General features: G+C 46.6%; 3 protein-coding genes and 2 long non-coding RNA genes across 6 annotated transcripts in view; 4 read left to right on the forward strand and 1 right to left on the reverse strand.

Moving 5' to 3' along the window:
- Positions 1-25,697, reverse strand: part of LOC309341326 — a 223,062-nt gene that overhangs the window by 162,589 nt on the left and 34,776 nt on the right. The window lies entirely within an intron of this gene.
- Positions 1,371-7,192, forward strand: LOC309341296 (olfactomedin-4-like). The gene is made up of 6 exons (XM_081860898.1): positions 1,371-1,484; positions 2,616-2,696; positions 3,521-3,673; positions 4,817-5,029; positions 5,317-5,458; positions 6,259-7,192. Exons 1-6 carry the CDS (start codon positions 1,392-1,394, stop codon positions 7,053-7,055), a joined length of 1,479 nt encoding a protein of 492 aa, XP_081717024.1. The 5' UTR covers positions 1,371-1,391; the 3' UTR covers positions 7,056-7,192.
- Positions 12,377-13,475, forward strand: LOC309341170 (olfactory receptor 52Z1P-like; the record flags this gene model as incomplete). The annotated part of the gene is made up of 1 exon (XM_081860692.1): positions 12,377-13,475. One exon carries the CDS (start codon positions 12,377-12,379, stop codon positions 13,334-13,336), a length of 960 nt encoding a protein of 319 aa, XP_081716818.1. The 3' UTR covers positions 13,337-13,475.
- On the forward strand, positions 13,510-14,138 carry LOC309341430. The gene is made up of 2 exons (XR_014156332.1): positions 13,510-13,543; positions 13,582-14,138. It is a non-coding gene; the product is annotated as an uncharacterized lncRNA (long non-coding RNA).
- Positions 16,404-25,697, forward strand: part of LOC309340959 (uncharacterized protein) — a 59,140-nt gene continuing 49,846 nt past the window's right edge. The window contains exons 1-3 of one of the 2 annotated variants that reach the window (XM_081860275.1): positions 16,404-16,500; positions 16,899-16,943; positions 17,782-18,274. In XM_081860275.1, coding sequence (XP_081716401.1) covers positions 17,873-18,274 — 402 coding nt within the window. In that variant the 5' untranslated portion in view covers positions 16,404-16,500; positions 16,899-16,943; positions 17,782-17,872. The remainder of the gene's footprint in view (positions 16,501-16,898; positions 16,944-17,781; positions 18,275-25,697) is intronic. The other variant, XM_081860276.1, reaches the window with a different exon arrangement.

Here is a 25,697-nt window from a genome sequence, read left to right on the forward strand (position 1 = left end):
GAGAGTCGGTTGCAGTAAATGAAAGGGCAGGGACATCATTTATCCCAAGAGCTTCAGGGCTGAGCAGGGATTTCAGCAGGAACTCCTATGTTCAAAAGCAACAGAGCATCCCCCAAAGAGGTCCCTATTCACTCTCCCCAGTTCTGCAAGTGAAGTCCAGAGCTACAGAACTGCTAGGTTTAGTTATTTTCTTATTGCACACTAACATTTCTCTGCTTTAATGGGGGGGGGGGTGAGCCAAGGTTCAGCTCCAGTTTCTGCTGCTTTCAAAACTGTGAGGAATACTAAGTTAAGGGTCAGAATTCAATCACGCACCAAGACATCACATCCTCCCTCTTGGCCAGGTTTAGTAAAGGTAAAGGGACCCTGACCATTAGGTCCAGTCATGACCGACTCTGGGGTTGCAGTGCTCATCTCGCTTTATTGGCTGAGGGAGCCGGCATACAGCTTCCGGGTCATGTGGCCAGCAATACTAAGCCGCTTCTGGCAAACAGAAATGCTGTTTACCTTCCCGCCGGAGCAGTACCTATTTATCTACTTGCACTTTGACGTGCTTTCGAACTGCTAGGTTGGCAGGAGCAGGGACCGAGAAACGGGAGCTCACCCCGTTGCAGGGATTTGAACCACCATCCTTCTGATCGGCAAGCCCTAGGCTCTGTGGTTTAACCCACAGTGCCACCCGTGTCCCTTGGACAGGTTTGGTTTGTAGCAATTCCTTCTGGGAAACAGAGCGCCTTGTATACACTAGCCGGACCAGGACATTTTATTGCCCCCACTGGCCATCTTGGATGGGCCCAGGTTGGTGTGGGGCATCTGAACCTGGGAAAGCCAAGTCTTTCCTGGTGTGTGTGGCGGGCACAGAATGTCACCTCCTAAGCATAGGGACCTTGCCTGCTCTTCCACCGTCTCCCAGCTTCCATGGACTTGCATTCTTGCCAATCCGGCACTCCCCACTACTCTCCTATCTTTTGGAGGTGCCACATTAAAGCTTGCTTTGTAGCCCAACAGCTTGCAAATTTGTCACAAATTCTGCCACATACACACACCTGAGATGTGGCCAAATCTCCTCCCCACTTGATAGAATGATGCAGTTGCCCAAACTACAGGAGAGCAGGAGGCCGGCCCTTGGGCAGAGTGCTGGAACCAGTTGGATCCTGTTAGATCTGGACGGTGGCGTTGGCAGTGCACATAATTCCATGTGTCAATTTATGGCTGTCAGTGAAATTTTGGACCCATCTACCACCTGCTAGCTTTGTAACCTGCAGTGTTGACATAAGCACTATCTCAACAAGGAAACACTATTTATTGATTAGGGACAATCCCAGAAATGACTATAAATTAGCGGTTTGGTCTCCAGTTTCACAAGGCAACATCGGCGGACTGCAGAGAAGATGGGTGGCCCAACTTCAAGGTCCCTGCTCTTCCTCCTCGTCCATGGCATCTGTGTGGCCAGCATGAGCACCACCATTACAACAGAAAGTGAGGTAAGGAGAGGGTCCCATGGGTCATGCCAACAGGGACAAGGGGAGAGAGGAGACACAATAGCCAGAAATCAGGAAGCAGGAAGGAGGCTGGATTCACAAAGACCTGCTTGGTCTGTGCTGGAGCCAAAGCTGTGACTGATGGGGAAGCAAGATCTATTGAGGTGTTAATGTTGAGATTCCCCACTCCATCTTATACTCAGGTTGTATACATGTTTAAATAAAACCATATTTCCTAAAGACACCACTGTCTCCACTGACCATTCTAAGGAGACCAAATTTAGCTAAGCAACTGGAACCCCCCGGAGTCTTTCACTGCTCAGAGATCGAGGTGCTGTGTAAAAATAAGCCAGAAGGTCTTAAAGCATCTAAGATTCTAAAACAAAAATGCTTCATGAACATGCAAGATTTAAAAAGAAACCTGCAGTCCAGCAAGAAGTTTTGCTGACATAGTTCAGTTATTAACACATCCTTTTTTCCAGCTTTAGGTCTCTCTGTGACCCCATCACTGGGCGGAGAATGCTGTAAAGAATACAAGCCATCCACCATTTTTGTAGAAGCAATTACCTTGCCCTGCTTCTTAATAAAACACTCATCACCCTCAAAAATAAATTCAAAACCAACATTTGTAAGGCATGAAATTGACAATAAAGAAAATTCTAGTTCTTCAACAAAAAAAAATCTCTCAATTCTGCATCTAGGCATGGCAAATAGCCCTTGCTCACATCCTACTTTGGAACAAGACACTGGGTGGTAGTCAACTAAAGGAATGCATGAGCAGAACTTCTCCCACTTGCACACTGGGACTTCCTCCCCTATTCTTTCCCCATGGGTGCCCCACACCATCCCCAGATATGCTCTGGAGTGTTGAAGGAACCCCCAGAACAGATTTAGGGGGTGCAGAGGGGGAGAGAAGAGGGGAAGTCCCATTGTACAGCAGCAGATTTGCTGCTTCTCAATGCCACATTGACTACCTTCCGTCATGTGTCATCATCACTGCCTTGCCACCCTGATCCACCCTCTGGTAATCTCCTGATTAGACTACCGCAATGTGCTGTGCATGGGCTTCCCTTTGAAAACTGCTCAGAAACTTGAAATAACTTCCCATGTGGTGTTTGTGTTTTCCTCTGGTAGACATTGGTTACAGAAGCCCCATTTCTGAGTGTCTCTTCCCGACTGCCCAGCTGGAAAGCGACATCTACCACCGCCTCCCAGGTAGGAAACAATCTTGCTGTTCAATGGCGATGTGTCTTACCTGAGGGCACAGAAAGATGGGTTGACGCTGAGGAGGTTCTGCCTTGAACTCTCATGAGAGTCAAGCGGAATCAGAAGCCATGGGCAGATAATTTTGGAAACAGTGAGCGGGGAACGAGAACACCTGTCTTTCACAGGTTGAGTAGCATTGGTGAAATCAAGAAAAAACACTTGGTACTGGTGTTATGTACTGAGTTGAATAGGATCCAAACTGCAGCAGTCTGATTGGTCCTAGAACAATAGGATCCAAAATGCAGCAGTCTGATTGGTCCTAGAACAATAGGATCCAGAATGCAGCAGTCTGATTGGTCCTAGAACAATGCAGCAGTATGATTGGTTGGCAGGAACCACCCAATCATGCTCCAGATAGAAGTGAATCCACAACCTGATTGGCTTACAGTAGAATTCTAGAATTAGCCAATCATGTGCAGCCCATTGTGTAAATAATGTATATAAAGTAGATACTTTGAGGGGACATTCATTCATTCCTCCTCACCACTATGAGCTGAATAAAGAGCATGAAATCACTTTGCGACTCTGAGTATATTTCAACTTCTGTGCAAACAAGCCACCTCGGTTTCGCTTTGGGACAGCAAAGCCTCAGGTTGGTGGGAATCACAGGTGTGGGGAGACCTCTGCTTGTAGGCTCCCTGTTGGGGAACTGGTTGGCCACTGGGAGAAGAACAGGGTGCTGTGCTAAGGGGGCCTATATGCCCTAGTCCAGCTGCTGCTGCTGCAGCAGGACTCCTTGGGTGTTCTTAACCTTGCCCTCCTTGCTCTTGCAGCTGGTCTCCCGTGTCCGTGGCTCCGTGGACGATCGCGGGATATGCCAGTGCTCCGTGTTCCTGCCAGAAGACGCTTTCCCTGCCCAGCAGGTGGAGGCCCTGGAAAAGCTGGCAGGGTCGCTCTCGGAGAGGTTCAACAAGGAGCTTTCCAAGGTAAATGAGGACTTGATTTTAGGAATGCAGGCCTTGGGCCTTCTTAACGACTAAATGCCAAGAAATTGGTATTCCATTCCCAATGAAATGTAGGAGGATGTGGTGCCATGTATAAGATCAACACATTGTATCTTGAGCCCTGCATTGTAGGCTAGATGACCATTGGAGTTCCTTCCAACTCTACAATTATATGATTCTATGATTAGCTAATAAAGCAAAACCTGCCGCTGAGCAAGACTTGCAGTTCTTTTCTCATATTCATATTTCCTGGGTTAATGTATCATTTGTTCATTCCTCGCCCATTCCTGCCCCCAGTTCTGCCCCAAACAAGACCATATTCTAGGGATGAAATAAATTATGCAAGTCAGGTAAAGGTAAAGGGACCCCTGACCGTTAAGTCCAGTTGTGGCCCTCGTCTTGCTTTACTGGCTGAGGGAGCCGGCGTACAGCTTCCGGGTCATGTGGCCAGCAGGACTAAGCCGCTTCTGGCAAACCAGAGCAGTGCACGGAAACGCCATTTACCTTCCCGCCAGAGCGGTACCTATTTATCTACTTGCACTGCGTGCTTTCAAACTGCTAGGTTGGCAGGAGCAGGGACCGAGCAACGGGAGCTCATCCCGTTGCAGGGATTCAAACCGCCGACCTTCTGATCGGCAAGCCCTAGGCTCTGTGGTTTAACCCACAGTGCCACCTGTGTCCCTAATTATGCATGTCAAGTAGTTGGTTATTAAGATTAAGACAGCTTTGCTGGAGCAAGGGCTGCAGACTAGAGCAGTTGTCACTCAAAACAAGACTGAATAGGCCGACTCTACAATCCCACCAGGACCTCTCTTTCTTTTGGAGAAACATCTGCCTCTTTTTGGAAGCAGGCCTCTCTTCTCCTCTCCTTCCATATTTCCTCCATCCTCACCTTTACCACTTGCTTTCATGACTTTTTACCTTATCTAGTTTGCCAGTCGTGCTTAGCCTTGAACACCAGAGCAAAAGAAGCTCTCCTCATGTGAAATCTTGAGAAAAGAAGGAGGGAGCTGCTTCAATTTAAGAGTGGGAGGAGAACATGAATGGGCCAGTTCAGTAAAGGGGCGCTCATCAGCTCCTTCCCTTCTCTCCCTGCCTGGCTTCTCTTCCTCCCTCTTCCTATAGGTGACCGAGTATATGAAGATTGTGGATGTCTATGGCCATAAGCTCTTCAATCTCACGCAACGGGTGGAGGAGATGCACAAGAGCCAAACCTCCTTCACGGAGCTGGATTTCGAGGTCCTGAAGCTGGAGATCCAGGAGATGGAGAGTCTAGTGGTTCAGTTGAAGGCCTCCATGGGAGAGAGCAATGTGGTGGTCCAACAGCTGTATGTGGAGGTGAGGCTGGATCAGACAGACAGACAGATGGATGGATAGGTTTTATCTTTTGTGAAATATAAAAAACCCCAATAGAGCATAGAATTGTTAAAAAATAAAATAAAAAGGCACATCTTAGAAAGGCAGAAGGACATCAGTGTGCCTGCATTAATTCAGGTTGTCCCTGAGTTGACAAAGGGGGTTGCCAGCGGGGAATGGCCAGGAGACGGAGACAGGAGTTGCAGCCCAACAATATCAGGAGGGCAGCATTTTGGTCACCAGATCTGTATCCTTCCTTTTCTCTTCAGATTAAGAACATGAGCCTGATGGTGGCTCATCTGGAGAATCTGGACAAGAACAATGTCCTGGCCATCCGACGGGAGATCCTGGCCCTGAAGCAACGGCTGAAGGAATGTGAAGAGCCAGGCTCTGGTCAGCTGGTTCCACCAGGTCAGCAGGGCTTCTAAGACAGTCATTGGTGGTGGTGAGAGACAGTGGAGGCCCTCAGCACTGCTTGGGACTTTGGGGTGGGGAAGTCTGAGGATTGGAGCACATTCATTGGTCTCGTATGGCTGGTTTCTAGCTGCTTCCACAGTTCTTGGGTCATTGCATACCTAACTAAATCCTCCCCACGCCCCACCATAAACGGTGGGTGAAGATACTCTTCACAATTTCCTGGAATTTGCAAAGTGACAAAGTGTGCATTGAATGAGCAGCTAATGGGGAGACATGCAAACCAGGGCAAATGATCATGCACCATAAACAGGTTGTTTGAAGTTCTACATGGTGGAAGCATAATGTATGTGTCTGCAAGGATCTGGGCCTGTCATAGGGCATGATGGGCTTCCTTCATGGAGTGGAAAGAAGAGAGTCAGCATGAAGTGGGTGAAAAGGTGAAGGAAGTATGGGATGTTTGAGGTTTTTGACCAGTAATGCTGCCTTTCCTGTAAAGCGAGTTTCTTTTGGTTCCTTATTAAATGAGTTGCAATGACTTTGTCATCACTATAAAAGCTGTTAACCTCTGAATGGCAGTAGAAACGCCCTTTCCACCAGCTCAGAAGATTGCCTAGCTGGTGGGGTTTTCTCCAGCTCAATTGCATTGACTTAATCAGAAGAGTCTTGAAAACAGACTTCTTAAACCCTAGCAGACTTTTACCCTAAACCACAATGTGAAGGCTTAATGTTTCTCTCACCATGTTCATGTCTCCCAGTAGTTTCAAACCATCTTCTCTTCCTCTGTTTGGTTCTAGGCTTCTGCAACCACAGTGGCCTTGTAAACATCAGCAAGCCACACCTCCACAGCTGGAGCTGGAGAGGGTCTGGCTACCGGTATGGTGTCTGGGGCAAAGGCTACTCTCCAGGCAGCCCTACAAGTGAAGCCTATTGGGCGGCCCCAATGTATGATGAAAGGAACATGCAGACAATTGATCTTTACTCATCCTATGAAAACCTATTATTTTATGCACCATCTAAGAGACTTAGTCTCTCTGGGCAAGGAAGTGGAGCAACAGTATACAAGAATTTCCTGTACTTTAATTACTACAACACCAATCAGATGTATAAATTAGAACTGAACTCTAACACTGTGGTTTTGAAAAGCACGATCACAGGGGCTGCCTATAACAACCGCTTTTCCTATGCAGGGACGGCTTGGCAAGATATAGACTTGGTTGTGGATGAAAGTGGGTTGTGGGCCATTTATTCCACAGAGGCAAACACAGGGAATATCGTGATTAGCAAGATAAACGAGGATACCCTCCAGATGCAGAAGACCTGGTTCACACGGCAGTACAAGCCGTCTGTGACAAGTGCCTTCATCATCTGCGGAGTCCTGTACGTCACTCGGTCTCTGAACACACAGCAAGAGGAGATCTTCTATACATTTGACACAAACACGGGGAAGGAGGGCCGGATTAGCATAGTGCTGGAGAAGCCTCTTGGTACAGTGCGGGGGGTTGACTACCACCCAACAGACCGCAAACTCTATCTGTACAATGATGGCTTCTTGGTTTCTTACAACCTGGTGTTCCAGCTAGCCTCTCCATGAAGGAAACACTACAGTTCTATGATTCTTAGCTTCCTTTTCTTTGCAATCTTCTCTGCTGACCAATCATGTCCATGATTACAATTAAAAAAAAATCTAACAAGTGAAATGTGGATGTAAAATTGGATCAAATAAAAGTCCATTGTAACTGCAAAGATTAATGGTGTGTGTGTGTCCTTCAGGCATTGCAATCATTGGGTCAACGAGTGTCAGTGTAGGCTGAGTCAAAAGTAAGTCCCGTTGAGTACACTGGGGTTTATTCCCAGATATGTGGGTTGAGGATGGCAGCCTAGTTACATCTTACTAGCTTGAGCAGAATCTTAGGTTTCAGAGCATGTACAGAGTTCCATGCAACATAAAGGTATTGAGAGAGACAGCATCTTTGGACTCCAGTTAGATGTTTCCTGGAAGAAAAGGTCCACGATTAAAGCCTCACAGATTTATGGGAATATGAGACTAGATGAATCTGGCCTTTTTACCAAGACAGACTGTGGTTTTGTCCAATGGTGAGTCACACCTGATTTCTGATGTAAACAGTCTATGCAGCCATGCTAAGAGGCTACCTCTACTTTCCTAGCGACACTGCAATTACGTTTGAAAGGTGGACAGTTAGCATTAGTGAGCAAAAAGTGGGGAAGCATATATAGAAACAAAACATTGAACAGCTATCTATTCGTGGTTTATGGCAGCGGTGTGTAAATCCCAGGTGCTCTAGGTGGCAGTCTTGAGCTACATTTGAATACATGGGTTTGTCATAGGAACCCTCTACCACCATCAGAACTCCCTACTTTCAGGTGGGGGGTGTGTGAGAGTTATGAGACCCACGAGAGATGGGAAAGATAAGAAGCCAACTGGAAGAGGAGGCAGGAGGAATCCAGTGCTAGCGAAGGAAATTGAGACACCTCAGGGGAAAAGCTTGAGAGCTGGCAGAAATGGGGGTGAGAGGTGAGGGCAGAAGAGACAGAGGGTGATTGGGGAGGAAGGGTGGAAAGGGCGGACAGGGACATGGAAGAGAGAAAAGGGGAGGGTGGCAGTAAAGGAACTGCAGCCCATGAAGCAGCATCTAAGGAGATGGTTTGGCAGGCTCTGTCTCGAAGGCTAAGTAGCAAAGCAGGATAGTGACCCTGGGTCATAGAATTGTAGAGTTGGAAGGCACCCCAAGGGTCATGTAGTCCAACCCCCTACAATGCAGGAATCTCAGCTGAAGCATCCCTGGCAATTGGCTATTCAACCTCTGCTTCAAAACCTCCAAGGAAGGAGAGTCCACCATCTTCTGGTGGAGATTGTTCTACTGTCCAACAGCTCCTCTTACCCTCAGAATGCTCTTCCTGATGTTGAGTTGGGATTTCCTTTCTTGCAATTTGAAGCCACTGGTTTGAGTCCTTCCCTCCAGAGCAGCAGGAAACAAGTCTTGCTCTACCTTCCATGTGACAGCCCTTGAGATATTTGAAGGTGGACATCAGAGCAGTTGTAGTTCTTGGGATGCCCATATTATACGCCTGCCCAGAAGAATGACCGCCTGGGATGCCTTGAGTTCTGCCATGGGCAAAAGGTAGGTGCGAATGTAATAAAATATTAATTACTGCATTGAATCACAGTTATAATTCTGCTTCTGGGTGATAAGCAACTGCTCATCAGCCCTGGTGTGGAAAGGGCTTGCGTAAGCAGAAGTATGAACTTTGTAGCCAGTCGTCGTAAATCTTCTATTGCCACAAGACCATGGATGGGGAAGCTGCTATGGTCTGGCCCTGGGAGACCCATCCTTCACATGGGTGTGGCAGCCTTTTCAGAAAATGGATCTTGTCTCTTGAGTCCTTTTAACTAAACGTGCTGGGGCTGAAGCTAGGAACTTCTGCTCCTCCACCCAAATGTAAGGTGAAGGTAAAGGGACCCCTGACCATTAGGTCCAGTCATGGCCAACTCTGGGGTTGCGGTGCTCATCTCACTTTACTGGCCGAGGGAGTCAGCGTACAGCTTCTGGGTCATGTGGCCAGCAGGACTAAGCCACTTCTGGTGAACCAGAGCAGCACACGGAAACACCGTTTACCTTCCCACCGGAGCGATACCTATTTATCTACTTGCACTTGACGTGCTTTCCAACTGCTAGGTTGGCAGGAGCAAGGACCAAGCAACGGGAGCTCACCCTGCTGCGGGGATTCGAACTGCCAACCTTCTGATCGGCAAGTCCTAGGCTCTGTGGTTTAACCCACAGCGCCACCCGCGTCCTCCACCCAAATGTAGTCCTATCCAAATAAACTGCCTTGCAGGGGGTCTTTTAAACAGAAAGGCAGGAAACAAACTACTGTGGAGGCTGCAGTGACAGAGCCCTGCAAAGCTGATGCAAGGATCAGCAGCACTGCTGTCCGCTAAAGGAGTACCCCTTTGCCCGCCATAGGCTCTGCTTGTCCATCAATACAAGCCCACACTCTTGTCTGAAACCCAAGTAAACCCAGTAGCCCCCTGGCCCCCTAGGCATCACCTCACTTGGAGAACTAGGGAGAGTGAGTAGCACATCCCTGGCTGAAATCCCAGCTCAGCCCTGAGGTTCTCCCTTTTCACTTATGGTAAAGCCACTTCCGAACTAGGAAGGAGGTGGGGTTGCGGGCTTCAAGCACACAGGGGCTGGCACACAGCCCCACGCACACAGGGGCTGGCACACAGCCCCCGCGATACTAGGAGAATCCTTGGCCACATCATTCCCCCAGCCAGCCAATCGGCTGGTCTGGGGTGTGTGGCCTGCCCTATTTTGGGCCGGCGCGGCCGAGGACCACCCTCTTTGCATTGCCGCGCTCCAGCTGACTGGGTTTTCCCACCCTGCCCTCCCTTTAGGTAGGCTTTCCGACCTTGCTATGGACTTCGGTTGGTCGCCGTCAAGGGGCCTGGTAGGAATTTTGCCATCTGGCAAATTGGCACCAGCCATTTGGTTTTTTCGCCTACCTCGTAGCAATCGTCACAACTTCCTGGGCATTGGCGGTTAGGCATTGGTAGGGGTATTGTTATGCAGATTAAAAGGGGGGGAGGAAGCGTCATCACCTTCCCCCCAAATCGAAGGGTAGTCTGGTAAAGGATTCCGGGGGGCGTGGCCTCGTCCTAAGCCTATGGAGGTGTGGGCCTACGGCACGCCCCCGATCGGTGACCCCGGGGGAGCTCCTAGTTGACGTGCATCAGCAGGACTCCCCCTACTGGTGGTTAACCCTTGCTGGTCTTCATCCACGAGGGCTGAAGCCGGTTAGCTGATAGGACCAATGCCTAAGCCAATACCTCTCAATTCCTGTAATAAATAAAGTTGTGGCCTAATTTGACCCATTAACCTTAAACTCTGGTGTCTTGTGTCTCAAATTCCCGGGGGGGGGGGGACTCGCCACGCAACCGACTTTATTCCTCTGGAGTCTAATTGGCTCCAGGCTCCTGGGACTCTGAGGCAGGAAGAGGAGGACACATAAACTTCCACCTTTTGCTGCTCCGGCTAATGCTTCCTATGGCTTCTTCTGAGGTGGTCTGGAGAAGCCACTTGGTGGTCCATCTTGGGTCTAATAACTCGGATTTTTCACCAGTTTGTCAGGACAGCAATGTCCCAGTTCTGACTGTATATTGCCTCAGGACTGGCCAAAATGGATAAACAGCACATACCTGACAGCAGGAAAGGAAATGTCATGTAGTCCCTGACTGGTCGTTTCTACCAGGGAGAGCTTCGTGGTCTGAAGATCAGCACCAGAACTGGACTGAGGGCAGAGGAGGTGGTTCCCCTGCACACGGCCCTGATCCGAGGAGGGGCAAAATTGAGAAGACCCACCACTGAGTAGATTCATTTTGGGGCGCCAAATATTGGCCTCACTCAGAGTGCCATACTACCAAAGATTACCCAAGTCCACCCCTGACCAGCACAAAGAAGGAAAGAGACCCAGAACTGGGTCTTGGTGAGTTGTTTGCTCTCCATGTCTGGGTTCCCGGCTAGAACAGGAATACCTGAATGGCTGGGGGGGGGGCAGTAGAGCCTGCGAGGAAAGCAGGGGGCAAGGAGGGGCATAAAAGCAGAGGGTGGGGTAGAGGAGGGATGGCCCAGAAAACCCAACACTGTCATATTTGTTTTCAAAAGAGGAAGCTTCCTATAAGTGAAGAGATTGCTAAAAGGGAAGCTGGGGGAAAAGGAAGGAAGGAAGGAAGGAAGGAAGGAAGGAAGGAAGGAAGGAAGGAAGTTATTGGGGGATGGGGCGGGAGAAGACGGAGTACTGAATCAGTGTTGGAACTGTTGGCCAGGAAATCTGTCAAGCAGCTTGTGGAACCAGACAGAAGAAGTCAGTCTGCCCTAATAAATAAAAATAAAAATAAAAAAATTGTCCAGTAGCACCTTAGAGACCAGCTAAGTAGTTCTGGGTACAGTGGTACCTCGGGTTACATATGCTTCAGGTTACAGACTCCGCTAACCCAGAAATAGTACCTCAGGTTAAGAACTTTGCTTCAGAATGAGAACAGAAATTCTCATTCAGGATGAGAACAGAAATCATGCTCCGGCGGCACGGCAGCAGCGGGAGGCCCCATTAGCTAAAGTGGTGCTTCAGGTTAAGAACAGTTTCAGGTTAAGAATGGACCTCCGGAACGAATTAAGTACTTAACCTGAGGTACCACTGTATAAGCTTTCGTGTGCATGCACACTTCTTCAGATATACCCAGAACTACTTAGTATTCTCTAAGGTGCTACTGGACAATTTTTTAATTTCTTTTGACTGTATCAGACCAACATGGCTACCTATCTGAGTCTGCCCTAAATATGGAAGGGAAAGTGAGCCCTGCTTTGTAGGTGCACATTTTATGTGCCCCCTAAATTTGCTGAAGGGGAGTAGCCAGCAGCCCAAGTGAGGATTCAGGAACCAACCGGTCATTGGAAGCTCTTTCTAATCTGACGTTCTTATGAGGCATGGCAATCGGATGGGATCAGATTTTTCTAAGGGCACCCTAGGAAAATGTCCTCCCTAGAGTAACCTCAGCATGGCGCTTTGCAGTTTAATGGGGCTGTTCTCCAGTCATCTCTGCTCCGATAAATCTTGGCAGAATCACAGCTTGACACTGGGAGGAGTTGGGTGGGAGCAGGTGTGTGATTGTGTGTGTGATTGTAAATGTGTGTCCACAGAGCATCCACTAGCTTCTTCCTGGATGGATGAAGCCAGTGGCTGCTAACTGGGCTGGCCCTGGCAATTCCTCCCATTTTCACAGGGGTGCCAAGAGAGAAGCTTCCCCACACCTTGGTGGCTGCCAATCGCTCCAGCTTCACCATCACCAAGCGCCTCTTTTGTTCCTCTAAGCCGGCTGGAAGATTTTGAGAAGTCATGTCTGCCATGTCCCCTTCCAATCACACAGGCATCAGCCCTTCTTTCTTTATCCTGGTGGGCATCCCAGGCAAAGAGGATCTCCACCTCTGGATCTCCATCCCCTTCTTCCTGATGTACCTGGTGGCCCTTTCAGGGAATTCTGGCCTCCTCTTGATCATCGCCACTGAGCGCAGCCTCCACCAGCCCATGTACCTCTTCCTTTCCCTTCTGGCGGGGGCCGATCTCATGCTCACCACCACTACAGTGCCCAAAATGCTTGACATCTTCTGGGCGGATGCCGGGGAGATCCCCTTCGCCGCCTGCATTGCCCAGACTTCCCTGCTCGTTTTCCTTTTCGTTTCAGAGTCGGCCATCTTGCTGGCCATGGCATTTGACCGCTATGTTGCCATCTGCAGGCCGCTCAGGTACACCACGGTATTGACGCCTCGGCTGATGGTCCGGATGGGGGTTGCTGGGGTGGTCCGCAGCTGCTGCACAGCCATCCCCTTTGCCTTCCTCTTGAAGAGGTTGCCATATTGCAAGACGAATGTAATTCCCCACTCGTACTGTGAGCACATGGCTGTGGCCGCTCTGTCCTGCGGAGACATCACCGCCAACAACATCTACGGGTTAGCCGTCTCTCTCCTGTCTACGGGGCTGGATGTGGTGCTCATTGCGGTCTCCTACGTCCTGATCCTAAGGTCCATCTTCCGGATGCCGTCTAGAGATGCCCGGGGAAAGGCACTCAGCACCTGTGGCTCCCACGTCTGCGTCATCCTCATGTTCTACACCCCAGCCTACTTCACCATCCTGGCGCACCGCTTTGGCCAGAACATCCCCCGGTACGTCCACATCCTCTTGGCCAACATGTACCTGCTTCTTCCCCCCATGTTGAACCCCATAATTTACGGGGTGAAAACCAAGGAGATTCGGGAGCAGGCAGTTCTCCTCTTCTCCCAAATTGGGAAGAGGTGCTGAATGCTGGCTCTTAGCTGAGGGGTGTAACCAAGAACCAACTTCTTGCTGAAGGTTGACCTGAAGTCGGAACTCTTGGCTGCTCCTGTGGGCACATTTGGGAAAATTGCCGTGGGCACCACTGTAACTATTATATCTTTGTTCTGTGTGACTCTTAAAGTTGTTTTAATGTTTAAAATATCTTTCAGTAAAAAACCGGAGGCATTCCTTGTAGGTTTAATTGCAAATGATATTCCCGAAAATCAAAGGAAAGTATTCCTTTATGCAACAACAGCTGCCAGGATGCTTATAGCAAAAAACTGGAAAGGGAGAAAAATTCCATCAGTGAAAGATTGGCAAATTAAATTTTGTGAATACATAAATCTGGCAAGACTCACAGCATCCATAAGGGGACAATCGGACCAGAAATTATTAAAAGAATGGGGTTGTGCTAAAGAGTATATGAAAAAAACATTGTTCTGGAGTTAGTATATTGGTATGTAATGAATGATGCTTTACAGGGTTAAAGAAAAAGAAAAATGGTGTAAAAAAAAAAGTACAAAGGTGGAAGTAATCTAATTAGACACAACAATATAGTAAGAGTAAATTTTTTGAGGTCTTAGAACAAAGGAATGAAGTCAATATGTGTTTATGTACGTAATGATGTTTTTTTTCTGTAGATGTGTGCTTTTTCGTTTTTGTTTAGTTTAGTTTTGTTTCCTTTGTTTTTTTTCCTTTTCCTTTTCTGTTTTTTTCTTTGTTCTTTTTTTTGTATAGTATTATTTTGGATTCAATGTTTGTAATTTTTGTTATGATTCTGTATTGAGGGAATTTTTTTTTTAAAAAAAGTTATTTTCTTCATCAGTAGTTTTGTTAAGGGTCTCTGAAGAGACTCTGAAGGATTTATACACAGGTAAGTAGCATAGACCTCTCACACATCAAATGGCTGTACATGAACTTTACACAAATGATAAATCCACTGGCCAAAAGGTCTAAGGAAGTGAAGGATGTGGAAAACTAATGGTAACTTCTGCTGGTGTAGATGTGTTGCAGGTGAAATTAAAGTGGTGGAGCAAGAAATATAAAGTGTGTCATGAGGCAGCAACAAGAAAAGCTAATGCAATTCTGGCTGCATTAACAGAAGTGCAGTGTCCAAGGGAAGTCATAGTACTGATCTATTCTGTCCTGGTCAAACCCCACCTAGAGTCCTGGGTTCTATTCTGGGCACCCCAGTTGAAGAAGGGTCTTGACAAGCTGGGGGTGTTTAGCCTGGGAAGGAGGAGACTGAGACAGGATCTGAGAGTCATCTTCAAATCTCTCTAGACCTGCCCCATGGAAGATGGAGCAAGCTTGTTTTCTCCAGTGTGGTGTAGTGGTTAAGAGTGGTGGACTCGTAATCTGGTGAACCGGGTTCGATTCCCTGCTCCTCCACATGCAGCTGCTGGGTGACCTTGGGCTAGTCACACTTCTCTGAAGTCTCTCAGCCCCACTCACCTCACAGTGTTTGTTGTGGGGGAGGAAGGGAAAGGAGAATGTGAGCCGCTTTGAGACTCCTTAGGGTAGTGATAAAGCGGGATGTCAAATCTAAACTCCTCCTCCTCCTCGTCCTCCTCCTCCTCCTCCTTTCTGGTCTGGAGGGTAGGACTCAAACCAATGGCTTCAAGTTACAAGAAAAGTGATTCCAACGAAACATCAAGAAGAACGTCCTGATAGTAAGAGCTGCTTGACAGTGCAAAGGTGGTCGGCTCTCCTTCCTTGGAGGTTCTTCCATCAATTCCACATTCTCCTTGTGTTTCTGAGTGTCCAAGCCACATTATTGCAGGTGAGACTGAATAAAACGCTTCCTAGGGAAATCCTTTGGGATCCCTTTCCCAAAATGGAAAACTTTTCTCCCAGCTGCCGCCCACAGGGTCAACATTTTCTGCCGCCCACCCCACCCCCCCTCCAACGACCACCCTCAGTCACGGGGTCACAGAAGTATGGTTTCTGAACTGGCTGGATCTAGAGTCTGGATACATCAACGAAGTGCTTCAGTTAAAGGTGTTGTAAATGCAAACAGTGAAAACAGGTACAGAAAATCAGGACTCCACTGCACCATCCGGTGGCACAATGTTATATTGCACATACAATGCATATCAATCGCGCTTTTTTTGCCCATCTAATGATGATCTAATAATAATATATTATTTATACCTCACCCATCTGATTGGGTTTCCCCAGCCACTCTCGGCGGCTACCAATTGAGTGTTAAAACAAATTAGCATTAAATATTAAAACTATTATTAAACTATTAAAAATAACTATGTGCACAAACAAGGGCTTTCTCGCCCCCCGCCCCCCGTCCTGAATCTTCCATCATTCAGCTTCATTCACATACCTGTCAACTGATAAATGTATCTCTGTACTGGCTCACTGGGAAAACTTCAGAAATTCATCTAGACCTGTGAGCTCAGCTACTCAGCAGCCCCTCTACCTGAGTGGTGATTTCTGGCATCCTGATACCTGAGTGCCAGACAGGTAGCCATTCCAGAAATAACAAACCCAGCTGGAGACAAAATCTGCCTGGATGGAGACCTGAGAGCCACCTCTCAATATCTGGGGGGCTGCTGACCCATGGAAGAGGGAGCCAGCTTGTTTTCTCCTGCCCAGAATAAGGGACCCAGAGGACCAGAAAGCAGCTTCTGCTGCCTAAAGAGCAGGAAGAACCTTCTGAGGGGAAGAGCAGCAGAATCCCTTGGGAGATGGCGGACTCTCCTTCCTTGGAGGTTGTGAAGCAGAGGTTGGATTCCTGCCTTGCAGGGGGGCTGGAATAGATGACCCAGGGGGCTCCCTCCCATTCCAGGAGGAGCTTCCTTGCTTCCTGCAACCCCCTTTTCCCTGCAACCTCTTCCTCCACTTTCTGGCCAAGGGAGGGAGCGGATCACAGACCAGCCAAGAGCAAAAATAAAATGAGCATCTCTGGGATTGTGCAATGCAGGAGAGAAAAGGCAGAGAGGACTGAGCAGGGTGGACTCGGCTTGGCAAGGGTTAAAGGGAACGGAGCTGCATTCCTAGAGAGGCCAGGAAGTAAGGGGGGGCCAGGTCCTCCAGGGGAAAAGCCCCTCCCTCCCCTTCCTGCAAGCGGGGGGGGGGGCAGGGTTGCTTTCTGCTATTGCAAATCCTGCATTGTTCTCTTCCAAGGGGATCTGGTGAGTCTCTTCCTCCTCCCCCCCCCCAGGAGGGTGCAGTGGGGAGAAGGGGGGGGTCCCTGGGCTGCAGCAGGGGAGGGTGGCTCATGGGGGGGGGGAGCCCCAGGGAGCAGGGGGTCCTGCCAGGGAGGGGCGAGGTTTGCAACTACAGTACTCTATATTCTGCATTTGTATAAAGACGCTGCTTACTCCTTTGGGAAGGGCTATCCTCTCCTGGGATCTGGTGAGTCTCCTCTCTCTCCCCCCCCCAAGAGGGTGCATTGGGGAGAAGGGGGGGTCCCAGGGCTGCAGCAGGGGAGGGTGGCTCATGGGGGGGGGAGCCCCAGGGAGCAGGGGGTCCTGCCAGGGAGGGGCGAGGTTTGCAACTACAGTACTCTATATTCTGCATTTGTATAAAGACGCTGCTTACTCCTTTGGGAAGGGCAATCCTCTCCTGGGATCTGGTGAGTCTCCTCTCTCTCCCCCCCCCCCGAGGTCGCAGTGGGGAGGGTGGCTCATGTGGGGGGGGAGCCCCAGGGAGCAGGGAGGGGCGAGGTCGCAGGAACTGTCTCCTTCCTTTAGATCTTTGTGGGGGGGGGGAGAGGAGGTTATCGCCCCCCTTCCAGAAATTTTTTTATTCAGAGCCCCCTGGGAAATCTAGCAGATAGAAATCTAGCTTCTTTAAATAAGCTTATCAGTAGGACTTCTGCTGTGTGTGACACGGGTCAGCGTCATTGCACAACAGAGGAAACGTGTCTGAATGGTTGCTCCCAAACCTCTTTCTTTGTTTCCCTTCTTTCTTTCTCCCTATTGGCAGAGGAGGCCAGCCAAGCAGATCAAGCCAAGCTTTATGAGGAGCTGGGTATGTTTACATGGAGAAGAGAGGAGACAGAGAGGAGACAGGAGAGCCATGTCACCTGGGTGCAGGATTCCAACCAATGGCTTCAAGCTACAAGGAAGGAGATTCGGACTCAACACTCCTAGTCATTTTTCACTAGGAACCAATGACTCCCTTGTCAATCAGTTCTGATTTCATGCATTGACTGGAAGGAAGGAGCAACCAGGCTGATTTGCCTCGCATTAATCTCTTCGCTTGCCTCCACATTTCCACAATCTCCCTTCTAGAGGCCTCCTCCTCCTCCTCCCCCTCCTCCTCCTTTTTAGAAAGATAGCTCAGAGTCTGGGCTGTGGTGCAGTCCCACCCTGGTTCCCAGCAAGACTCATCCATGCTTGCTCAGGGAACCTTTTTCGTCTCCTGATATTGTACAACTTTTGTAACAGAACAACGTATTTGCTTTGTAGGATTTGCTAGAGCTTCTCATTCAGACAGACAGAACTTGGCAGAAGACCAAAGGGTTCCTTCCGATCTCTCAGAGGCTTCCTGAGAGCACAGATGGATGAGCGAGACTCAGCTGGCCCTGGAGCAGGAAGAGGCCATTCCATCCAAACTGGGAGCAGTGGGGGATTCTGGGAGAACTCTGTGCAGAAGATCCTGGGTGAGGAGGACACCCTCCGCTCAGAGGTGCAGAGCCAGCAGTTGAGGCAGTTCTGCTGCCAGGAGGCCAAAGGACCCCGAGAGGTTTGCAGCCGACTCTACCACTTTGACCGACAGTGGCTGAAGCCAGAAAGGCACACGAAAGCTGAGATGCTGGACCTGGTGATCTTGGAGCAGTTCCTGGCTGTCCTTCCCCTGGAGATGGAGAGCTGGGTGAGGGACTGTGGAGCAGAGACCAGTTCCCAGGCGGTGGCCCTGGCCGAAGGTTTCCTCCTGAGTCAGGCAGAGGAGAGAAAGCAGGTGAGAGAGACTTTCCTCTGGATACTCCCAAGGGGCTCCAAACAGGACAGAGAGCAGCCAAAAATGGTCTGCTGATGGCCCATCCTTTTTTGGGGAATGAAGTATCTGTCTGTGTCGTTCTCTTTCTAATATTTCTCACCTTTTATTTACTGTTTTGAATTCGTATTGTTCTTTCAGAAAAGGGATCATTTTGCAGAAATGGACCTGGATTCCTGTGAGGCAGAGAGGCCTCCATTGGACACCAGAGAGAGGCCACTGGGTAAGGAGGAAGGTGGCTTTTCTCTGTTTGGTCTCGTTCTGTTGGTTTTCCAACTCATCTGAGAGTTCTTTTCATCTTGGTTTTATTTTTTGGAGGGGTGGGGGTTGGGAACAAGGGTTCAGAGGAGGGGAGATGTATTTCTGCACACCTAACATGAAATGGGCACAAACCTTCAAGTGCAATCAGCAGGTAAGGCTTTCTCAAAGCCCATCTGTAGTTAGAAATGTCCTGTTTCCTCTGTGAGAGAAGCAGGCACTCCTGGCATCCTGGTTACCTTTTTCTCTTTTGCAGGTGAAAGAATGATGGCGGCAAGACCTCCTGATCTGCCTTTTCATGGGGGCAGAAGGGAAGCAGCGGCTGTGGAACCAGATCAGGTCAGGGGAAGCTGCCTTGTGGGGACAGAGGCCGAGGGGATGGAGCAATGTCATGGACTGGTTGGGCACAGAGGAATGGTGGGAGGAAGCAGCCGGGGAACCAGGAAGGGAAGATGGCTCAGAGCCCAAGAAGTGGAGGTAGAAGAAGGATGCGTGGTCAGAGGGAGAAGCTTGGGAAGAGGAGGTGTCAGAAGCTGAAGGGGCAACAGGGCTTAGTGAGCTGGGAGACTCTGTGGCAGAATGCAGTGCAGAATCAGAGGCAGAAGAGGAAGGAGGCAAGTGGGCAGAGGGAGGTCGAGAGGCAGAGGTGAGTCAGGAGAAGGAGGAGCCACCGGGGGCTCCCTCTCCTTCTGCCAGAATCCACCCTCCCTGCTTGTCTCTCAGAGCCAAGAGAGGTCAAACATGGAGGAGCAAAGGCAGGCTGCACACTGGCGCACTGTTCAATCGCTTGCCAGAAACCCCAGAGAGGAGGGGACTTGGAAAGCTGTGGGGTGCCGGGGGCCTTCACTCTCAGCAATTGCTTTTGTGGAGGAAGAGGCTCAGGAAATGAGCTGCTGTTCTCATGAAGCCCGAAACTCAGCCAAGTCTGTGAACATTGTGTTCTTGCTGATAAAGAGTTAACTCCAGCTGTGAACTGTGGGATTTCCTGCCCAGATAACTCTGTGACACCAGCCTTCTGAATGTTGACAGTAGGATTCTTTTTTTAAAAAAATAATATTTATTAAGAATTTAAGAATTACAAAGAGAAAAGAAAAAAAGTTTAACATAACAAAACAATACAATACAATACTAAAACAAAAACACTACCTATACATAACAGAACAAAACAAAAACAATTAAAAAAACACACCCAATGCTTTCAATATTATTATCTTTCATTTACTTGTTTCAGCGACCTCCTCACACCTCCCTCTTTTGTATTCCACTTCAATTAATTGTTTCAGCAAATCCTTTCCATCTTCCTCAATTTTCTGTCCTATAATTTATCTCAACACATTCTAACCTTATTTTTCCCTTAAATCAATTTACAATCTATTGTACTTAATTCTTTATAGCATTTCTGCTAAAGCCATGTAACTTCATTCCAACATCTTTCTAACATTCATTAATTCTACAGTGTTTCTGTAAGTAATCTTTAAATTTCTTCCAATCTTCTTCCACCAACTCTTCTCCCTGGTCTCGGATTCTGCCAGTCATTTCCGCCAATTCCATGTAGTCCATCAACTTCAACTGCCATTCTTCCCGGGTGGGTAAATCTTGTGTCTTCCAATATTTTGCGATGAGTATTCTTGCTGCTGTTGTTGCATACATAAAGAAAGTTCTATCCTTCTTAGACACCAATTGGCCAACCATGCCCAGGAGAAAGGCCTCTGGTTTCTTCAGGAAGGTATATTTAAATACCTTTTTCATTTCATCATCTCCCAGAATGTCTTAATCCTTGGGCATGTCCACCAAAGGTGAAAGAATGTACCTTCAGTCCCTTTGCATTTCCAACATTTATTATTGGGCAAATGATAAATTTTTGCAATCTTGACTGGTTTCATGTACCACCTGTAGATCATTTTCATTAAATTTTCTCTTAAGGCATTACATGCCGTAAATTTCATACCTGTGGTCCATAACTGTTCCCAGTCAGCCATCATAATGTTATGTCCAACATCTTGTGCCCATTTGATCATAGCAGATCTCACCGTTTCATCTTGAGTGTTCCATTTCAACAGCAAGTTATACATTCTTGACAAATTCTTAATTTTGGGATCTAACAATTCTGTTTCCAATTTTGATTTTTCCACCTGGAAGCCAACTTTTCTGTCCAAATTATATGCCTCCATTATTTGATAATAATGGAGCCAATCTTGCACTCTATTTTTTAATTTTTCAAAACTCTGTAGTTTTATTCTGTCACCATCTTGTTCCAAAATTTCCCAATATTTTGGCCATTTGGCCTCCATATTGAGTTTTTTCTGAGCCTTCGCTTCCATTGGTGACAACCATCTTGGGGTTTTATTTTCTAACAAATCCTTGTATCTCATCCAGACATTAAACAGTGCTTTTCTAACAATGTGGTTTTTAAACGCTTTGTGTGCTTTAACCTTGTCATACCACAAATATGCATGCCAACCAAATACATTCTTAAAACCTTCTAGATCCAGCACATCAGTGTTTTCAAGAAGCAGCCATTCTCTCAGCCAGCAAAATGTGGCTGATTCATAATAAAGTTTGAGGTCTGGCAGGGCAAATCCACCTCTTTCTTTAGCGTCAGTTAATATCTTAAATTTAATTCGAGGCTTCTTGCCCTGCCAGTCAAATCTAGAGATATCTCTCTGCCACTTCTTGAAACAGTCCATTTTGTCCAGAATTTGCAATGTTTGGAACAAAAACAGCATCCTTGGCAATACATTCATTTTTATCACTGCAATTCGGCCTAACAAGGATAACTTCAAATTTGACCATGTTTCTAAATCCTTTTTCACTTCAATCCAGCATTTAACCCCTAAGTCATGTTAACCCCTAAGTATTTCACTTTCTTAACTAATGTTAATCCTGTCTCTCTCTGAAACTTATCTCTCTCAATCACAGTTAGATTTTTCTCTAAAACCTTAGTTTTCATCTTGTTCAACTTAAAACCTGCTACCTGACCAAATTCTTGAATCAATTCCAATACCCTTTTAGTACTAGATTCTGGCTCCTGTAAAGTCAGTACCAAATCATCAGCAAATGCTTTCAATTTGTACTGTTTAGCTCCGACTTGTATACCTTTAACCAATTGGTCCCTTCTAAACATATTTAGGAGAACCTCCAGGACCGAAATAAAGAGCAATGGGGAAATTGGGCAACCTTGTCGTGTCCCTTTCTCTATCTTAAATTCCTCCGTCACCACATTGTTAACAATTAGTTTAGCTTTTTGTTCTGAATAAATTGCACCTATACCGTTTTCAAAACCTTGACCTACACCCATTCCCTGTAGATTTTTCTTCATGAAACTCCAAGAAATATTATCAAAGGCTTTCTCCACGTCCACAAATATCAAAACTGCTTTAGTGTTAATATTCACTTGTAATTTTTCTAAAATATTAATTATATTCCTTGTGTTATCTGACAAATGTCTCCCCAGGAGAAAGCCCGCTTGATCTTTATGAATTTCTTCTACCAATACCTTTTTTAATCTTTTTAAAAATCTTTTAGCCATAATTTCAGCAAAAATTTTGTAATCCACACTGAGTAAAGTAGTTCTTAAGCTGTGTCTTCTCCGATTCTGTTTTCGGTATAAGTGTAATGTAGGCTTCTTTCCACGACTCTGGTGCCTTTTTTCCCTCCAGTATTTCGTTACAAACTTCCTTCAAAGGCTGTACTAACCATTCTTTCAAAGATCTATAATATCTTGCAGTCAAGCCATCCGGCCCTGGAGATTTGCCCAATTTCATATTCTGAATGGCTCCTTCCACCTCTTGGTCTGTTATTTTATAATTTAGCATTAATTTATTCTCTTGAGAGATTTTTTGTAATCCATTTGTCCATTTCTTTCTGGGTCTCCTGTGTATATAGCTGTTTAAAATACTTCTGAAAACACTTCCTAATCTCCACAGGATTCTGTATGTTCTTTCCCTCCACTACCAAATTAGTGATAGTGTTAAGTTTTTGTCTTTTTTTCATTTGCCAAGCCAGCAGTTTCCCGCATTTATTAGCCGATTCAAATGTCTTTTGTCTCATCTGTTTAATCTTCCATTCTATTTCCTGATTCATCAATTTCATAAATTGTACTTGATGTAGCTTTATCTCTCTCAGGATCTCCTGTGATTTCGGTTTTACCCTCAGTCTCTTTTCTCCTTCCTTTATTTTCTCCTTTTTTTTTTCCTTTTTTTCATTTTGGGCTCTCTTCTTAATTGCATTTTGTTGTATCAAAAACCCTCTCATAACTGCTTTACTTGCGTCCCAAATCACTCTTTTTTCGGTAGTGGTGTTCATATTTGTCTCAAAATAGTCTCTCAAGTTCTTTGGGGCCTTTTTAGTCATTTCCTCATTCCTAAACAGAGAGTCATTCATCCTCCATCTAAAGGAACCAATTGGTGTTAATATCATTTCCATCTTCACGGCATTATGGTCGGAGCAAGTTTTAGGGCAAATTTCTGCTTTTTTTAATCTTCGGGGCCAGTCCCCTAGTTACCCAAATTTGGTCAATTCTTGTCCATGTCATTTTGGCTTCAGAGAAGAAAGTTCCTTCTCTTCCCAAGGGGTTCTTAGTTCTCCAAATGTCAACAAGGTCCATATTGTCAGCCATTTCAAAAAACGTCTTTGGTAATCTGCCATCTTTTGTCACCACCTGTCTCTGGGCTTTATCCATATTTGTAGACACCATTCCATTCATATCTCCCATCAAGATCATATTGTAGTCTAAATAGTCCATTAAAATTTCATACAATTTCTTGAAAAATTCCGATTTCCCCTCATTCGGTGCATAGATACCTACTATCAAAAACTTCTCTCCTTGTAATTGGATTTCAATTGCAACAAATCTTCCTTGATCATCTTTAAATAAAAAATTCGGTGACAGGCTTTCCTTTGCATAAAGTACTACTCCCCTTTTCTTAACTTTATCTGATGAAATAAATTCCTCTCCTAATCTTATATTACTCAGAATTTTCCGATGTTGCCTTGTTACATGTGTTTCTTGTAAGCAAATCAGGTCCAAATGTTCTTTTTTTAAGATATGAAATACTCTCCCCCTCTTTTCCAGGGAATTCAGTCCATTAACATTCCAACTTAATGCTTGCAGTGTCATGATGTACTTACTTTGCTTTTCCTCCAACTGCACCCAGTAGTTCGTCTGTATCAGTCGTTGGCGTTGGTTTCCCTTTTTTTGGTGAACTCTTGTCCAATGCTTCTGGCTCTTTTCCAAGTCCTTTCTGCAGGTCTTCTTCGTGGTTTCCCAAAAACTTATCCTTTTCCTCCACTGATCTTATTTTTATCTTTCTTCCTTTGTAGCTAAAAGATAGGCCTTGGGGGAATTCCCACCTGAAAATAATTTTGTTCTTTCTCAGCAGGGCAACCAAGTCTCCAAAATTGGATCTAAGATCCAAAAGGTGTTTCGGTATATCTTTGAAAATTTCCACTCTTGATTGCAGAATTATCAAAGGGTTCTGGAAATGCAAACCCAAAATTTTGTCTCTTTCTTCTTTAGATTGGAGGGTAATCAAACAATCCCTTATTTTGATATTCTTTCCTCCTTTTCCTAGTCTGAAAGCCCTCACGGTTTTAAAGTCTTCTTGTTTCAATTCCGACTTCCAAAACTCTGCAAATTCTTGTGTCAAGAAATCTGTCAGGGTGCCCTTCTCCAATTCAGGTACAGCTCTAATCCTTAGGTTCGTCTGTTTTTCCTTCAATTCAATCATAGACAACGTCAGCTTATGGTCTTCAATTTGTTTCTGTAGGTCTGGAACCTTCTCTGTTTCCAATTGCGCTACCTTAAATTCCACAGCAGCAGTTTTTTCCTGGGTCAAGTTCGATTCCTGCAACAATTTCTGAATAGATTCTGTGTTACTGTTGACCTTTTGCCCCAGACTATCTAATGTTTCTGTATTTAAGTCAATTTTTTTATTTGCAGTATCAACCTTCTTATTTGTCTCTTCAACCCTCTTATTGGTCTCTTCGACCCTCGTACTGAGTTGTAAGTTTCATTAATCTTAGCCAATGCATTCGCTAGAACATCTTCTGAAGACATTCCACTAGACTTAGATTGTGTTGATACAGTCCCAGATACAATAGGAAGGCCAGCAGTTGATTGCCTTCGCTGCCCCAAGGTCTTCCCAGACCTCGTTGTTCTGTCTAAATATGACAAGTCTACTTTCACTTTCCCATCTGCCATAACAATAAAACAGCAGAAGAGCCAAGGTCAGTCTCAGATAAGCAATTCCTGTTTACCAGTGGAAAATTCCCCTTGTAGCAATTTCTAAGGGTCCCTCTAGGTGGAAACAGTTGCAATAGTCCAGAAAAGAAGTAACTTTCACTTTTTTTTAAAGACTCCAACCGAGAAAATGAAACAGTTCCAATTTTTGTTACCTTCCAGTTGCTTTTTCTCCCTTTAGCAAACAAAGTATTAAAGCTGATCACAATGTATCTCTCTTGCTGTCAAAAATCCTTCTAATGACAGTTAACACGCAGTCTAAAAAGCAACAGTCTTTTTCACTGGCAGACTATTCCCAGGTTTGAGCGGTGGATTTTAAGCTCTTTCCCTCTCTCTTGCAGGTTTATACAGTCCAAAAACAGCCCCCTTCCTTCCCTGCTTCCCAGGTAGGGGGTTCAGAAGATTACCGAGTTAGAAAACAGTCCTTTTCAAGCGTAATTCCAGCACTTTAGCTTAAAAGTCTCTTTGCTTTGATCTATTTACAAAGCGGAAGGTGGACTTCCTGTTTAGACCTCCCTGCTTCGGTAGCCAATTAAATCTTTTTTTCCCCTTCTTTATAAATAAGTCCAATTTCCCCTACTCACGGGTAGTTACTTTTATAATCCAATTGTCCCAGGAAAAAGTCAGCGCTCTCCAGCAACTGCCATGCGGCTTCACTCCGTGAAAGAAGCAATTGACTCACAGCACCGCGCCGCTTGCCCCACTCTGCTCCGAAGCCCGTAAAAGGGTTTCCTTGCGAGTTGGGGGGCGCAAAAGGTGCCCGTTGAGTCCCACGTTCACAGGCTTCACCGCCTGTGATTCCTGTAGGGTCCCCGCTTCGCCGTAGCGGTACAGACCCGATTCCCACGGAGCCGGTCCCCTCCAGATCAAAGGAAATCCGCCATTAGC

This window comes from Podarcis erhardii (assembly GCF_964252035.2).
Source record: "Podarcis erhardii genome assembly, chromosome: 4".
NCBI lineage: Eukaryota > Metazoa > Chordata > Lepidosauria > Squamata > Lacertidae > Podarcis > Podarcis erhardii.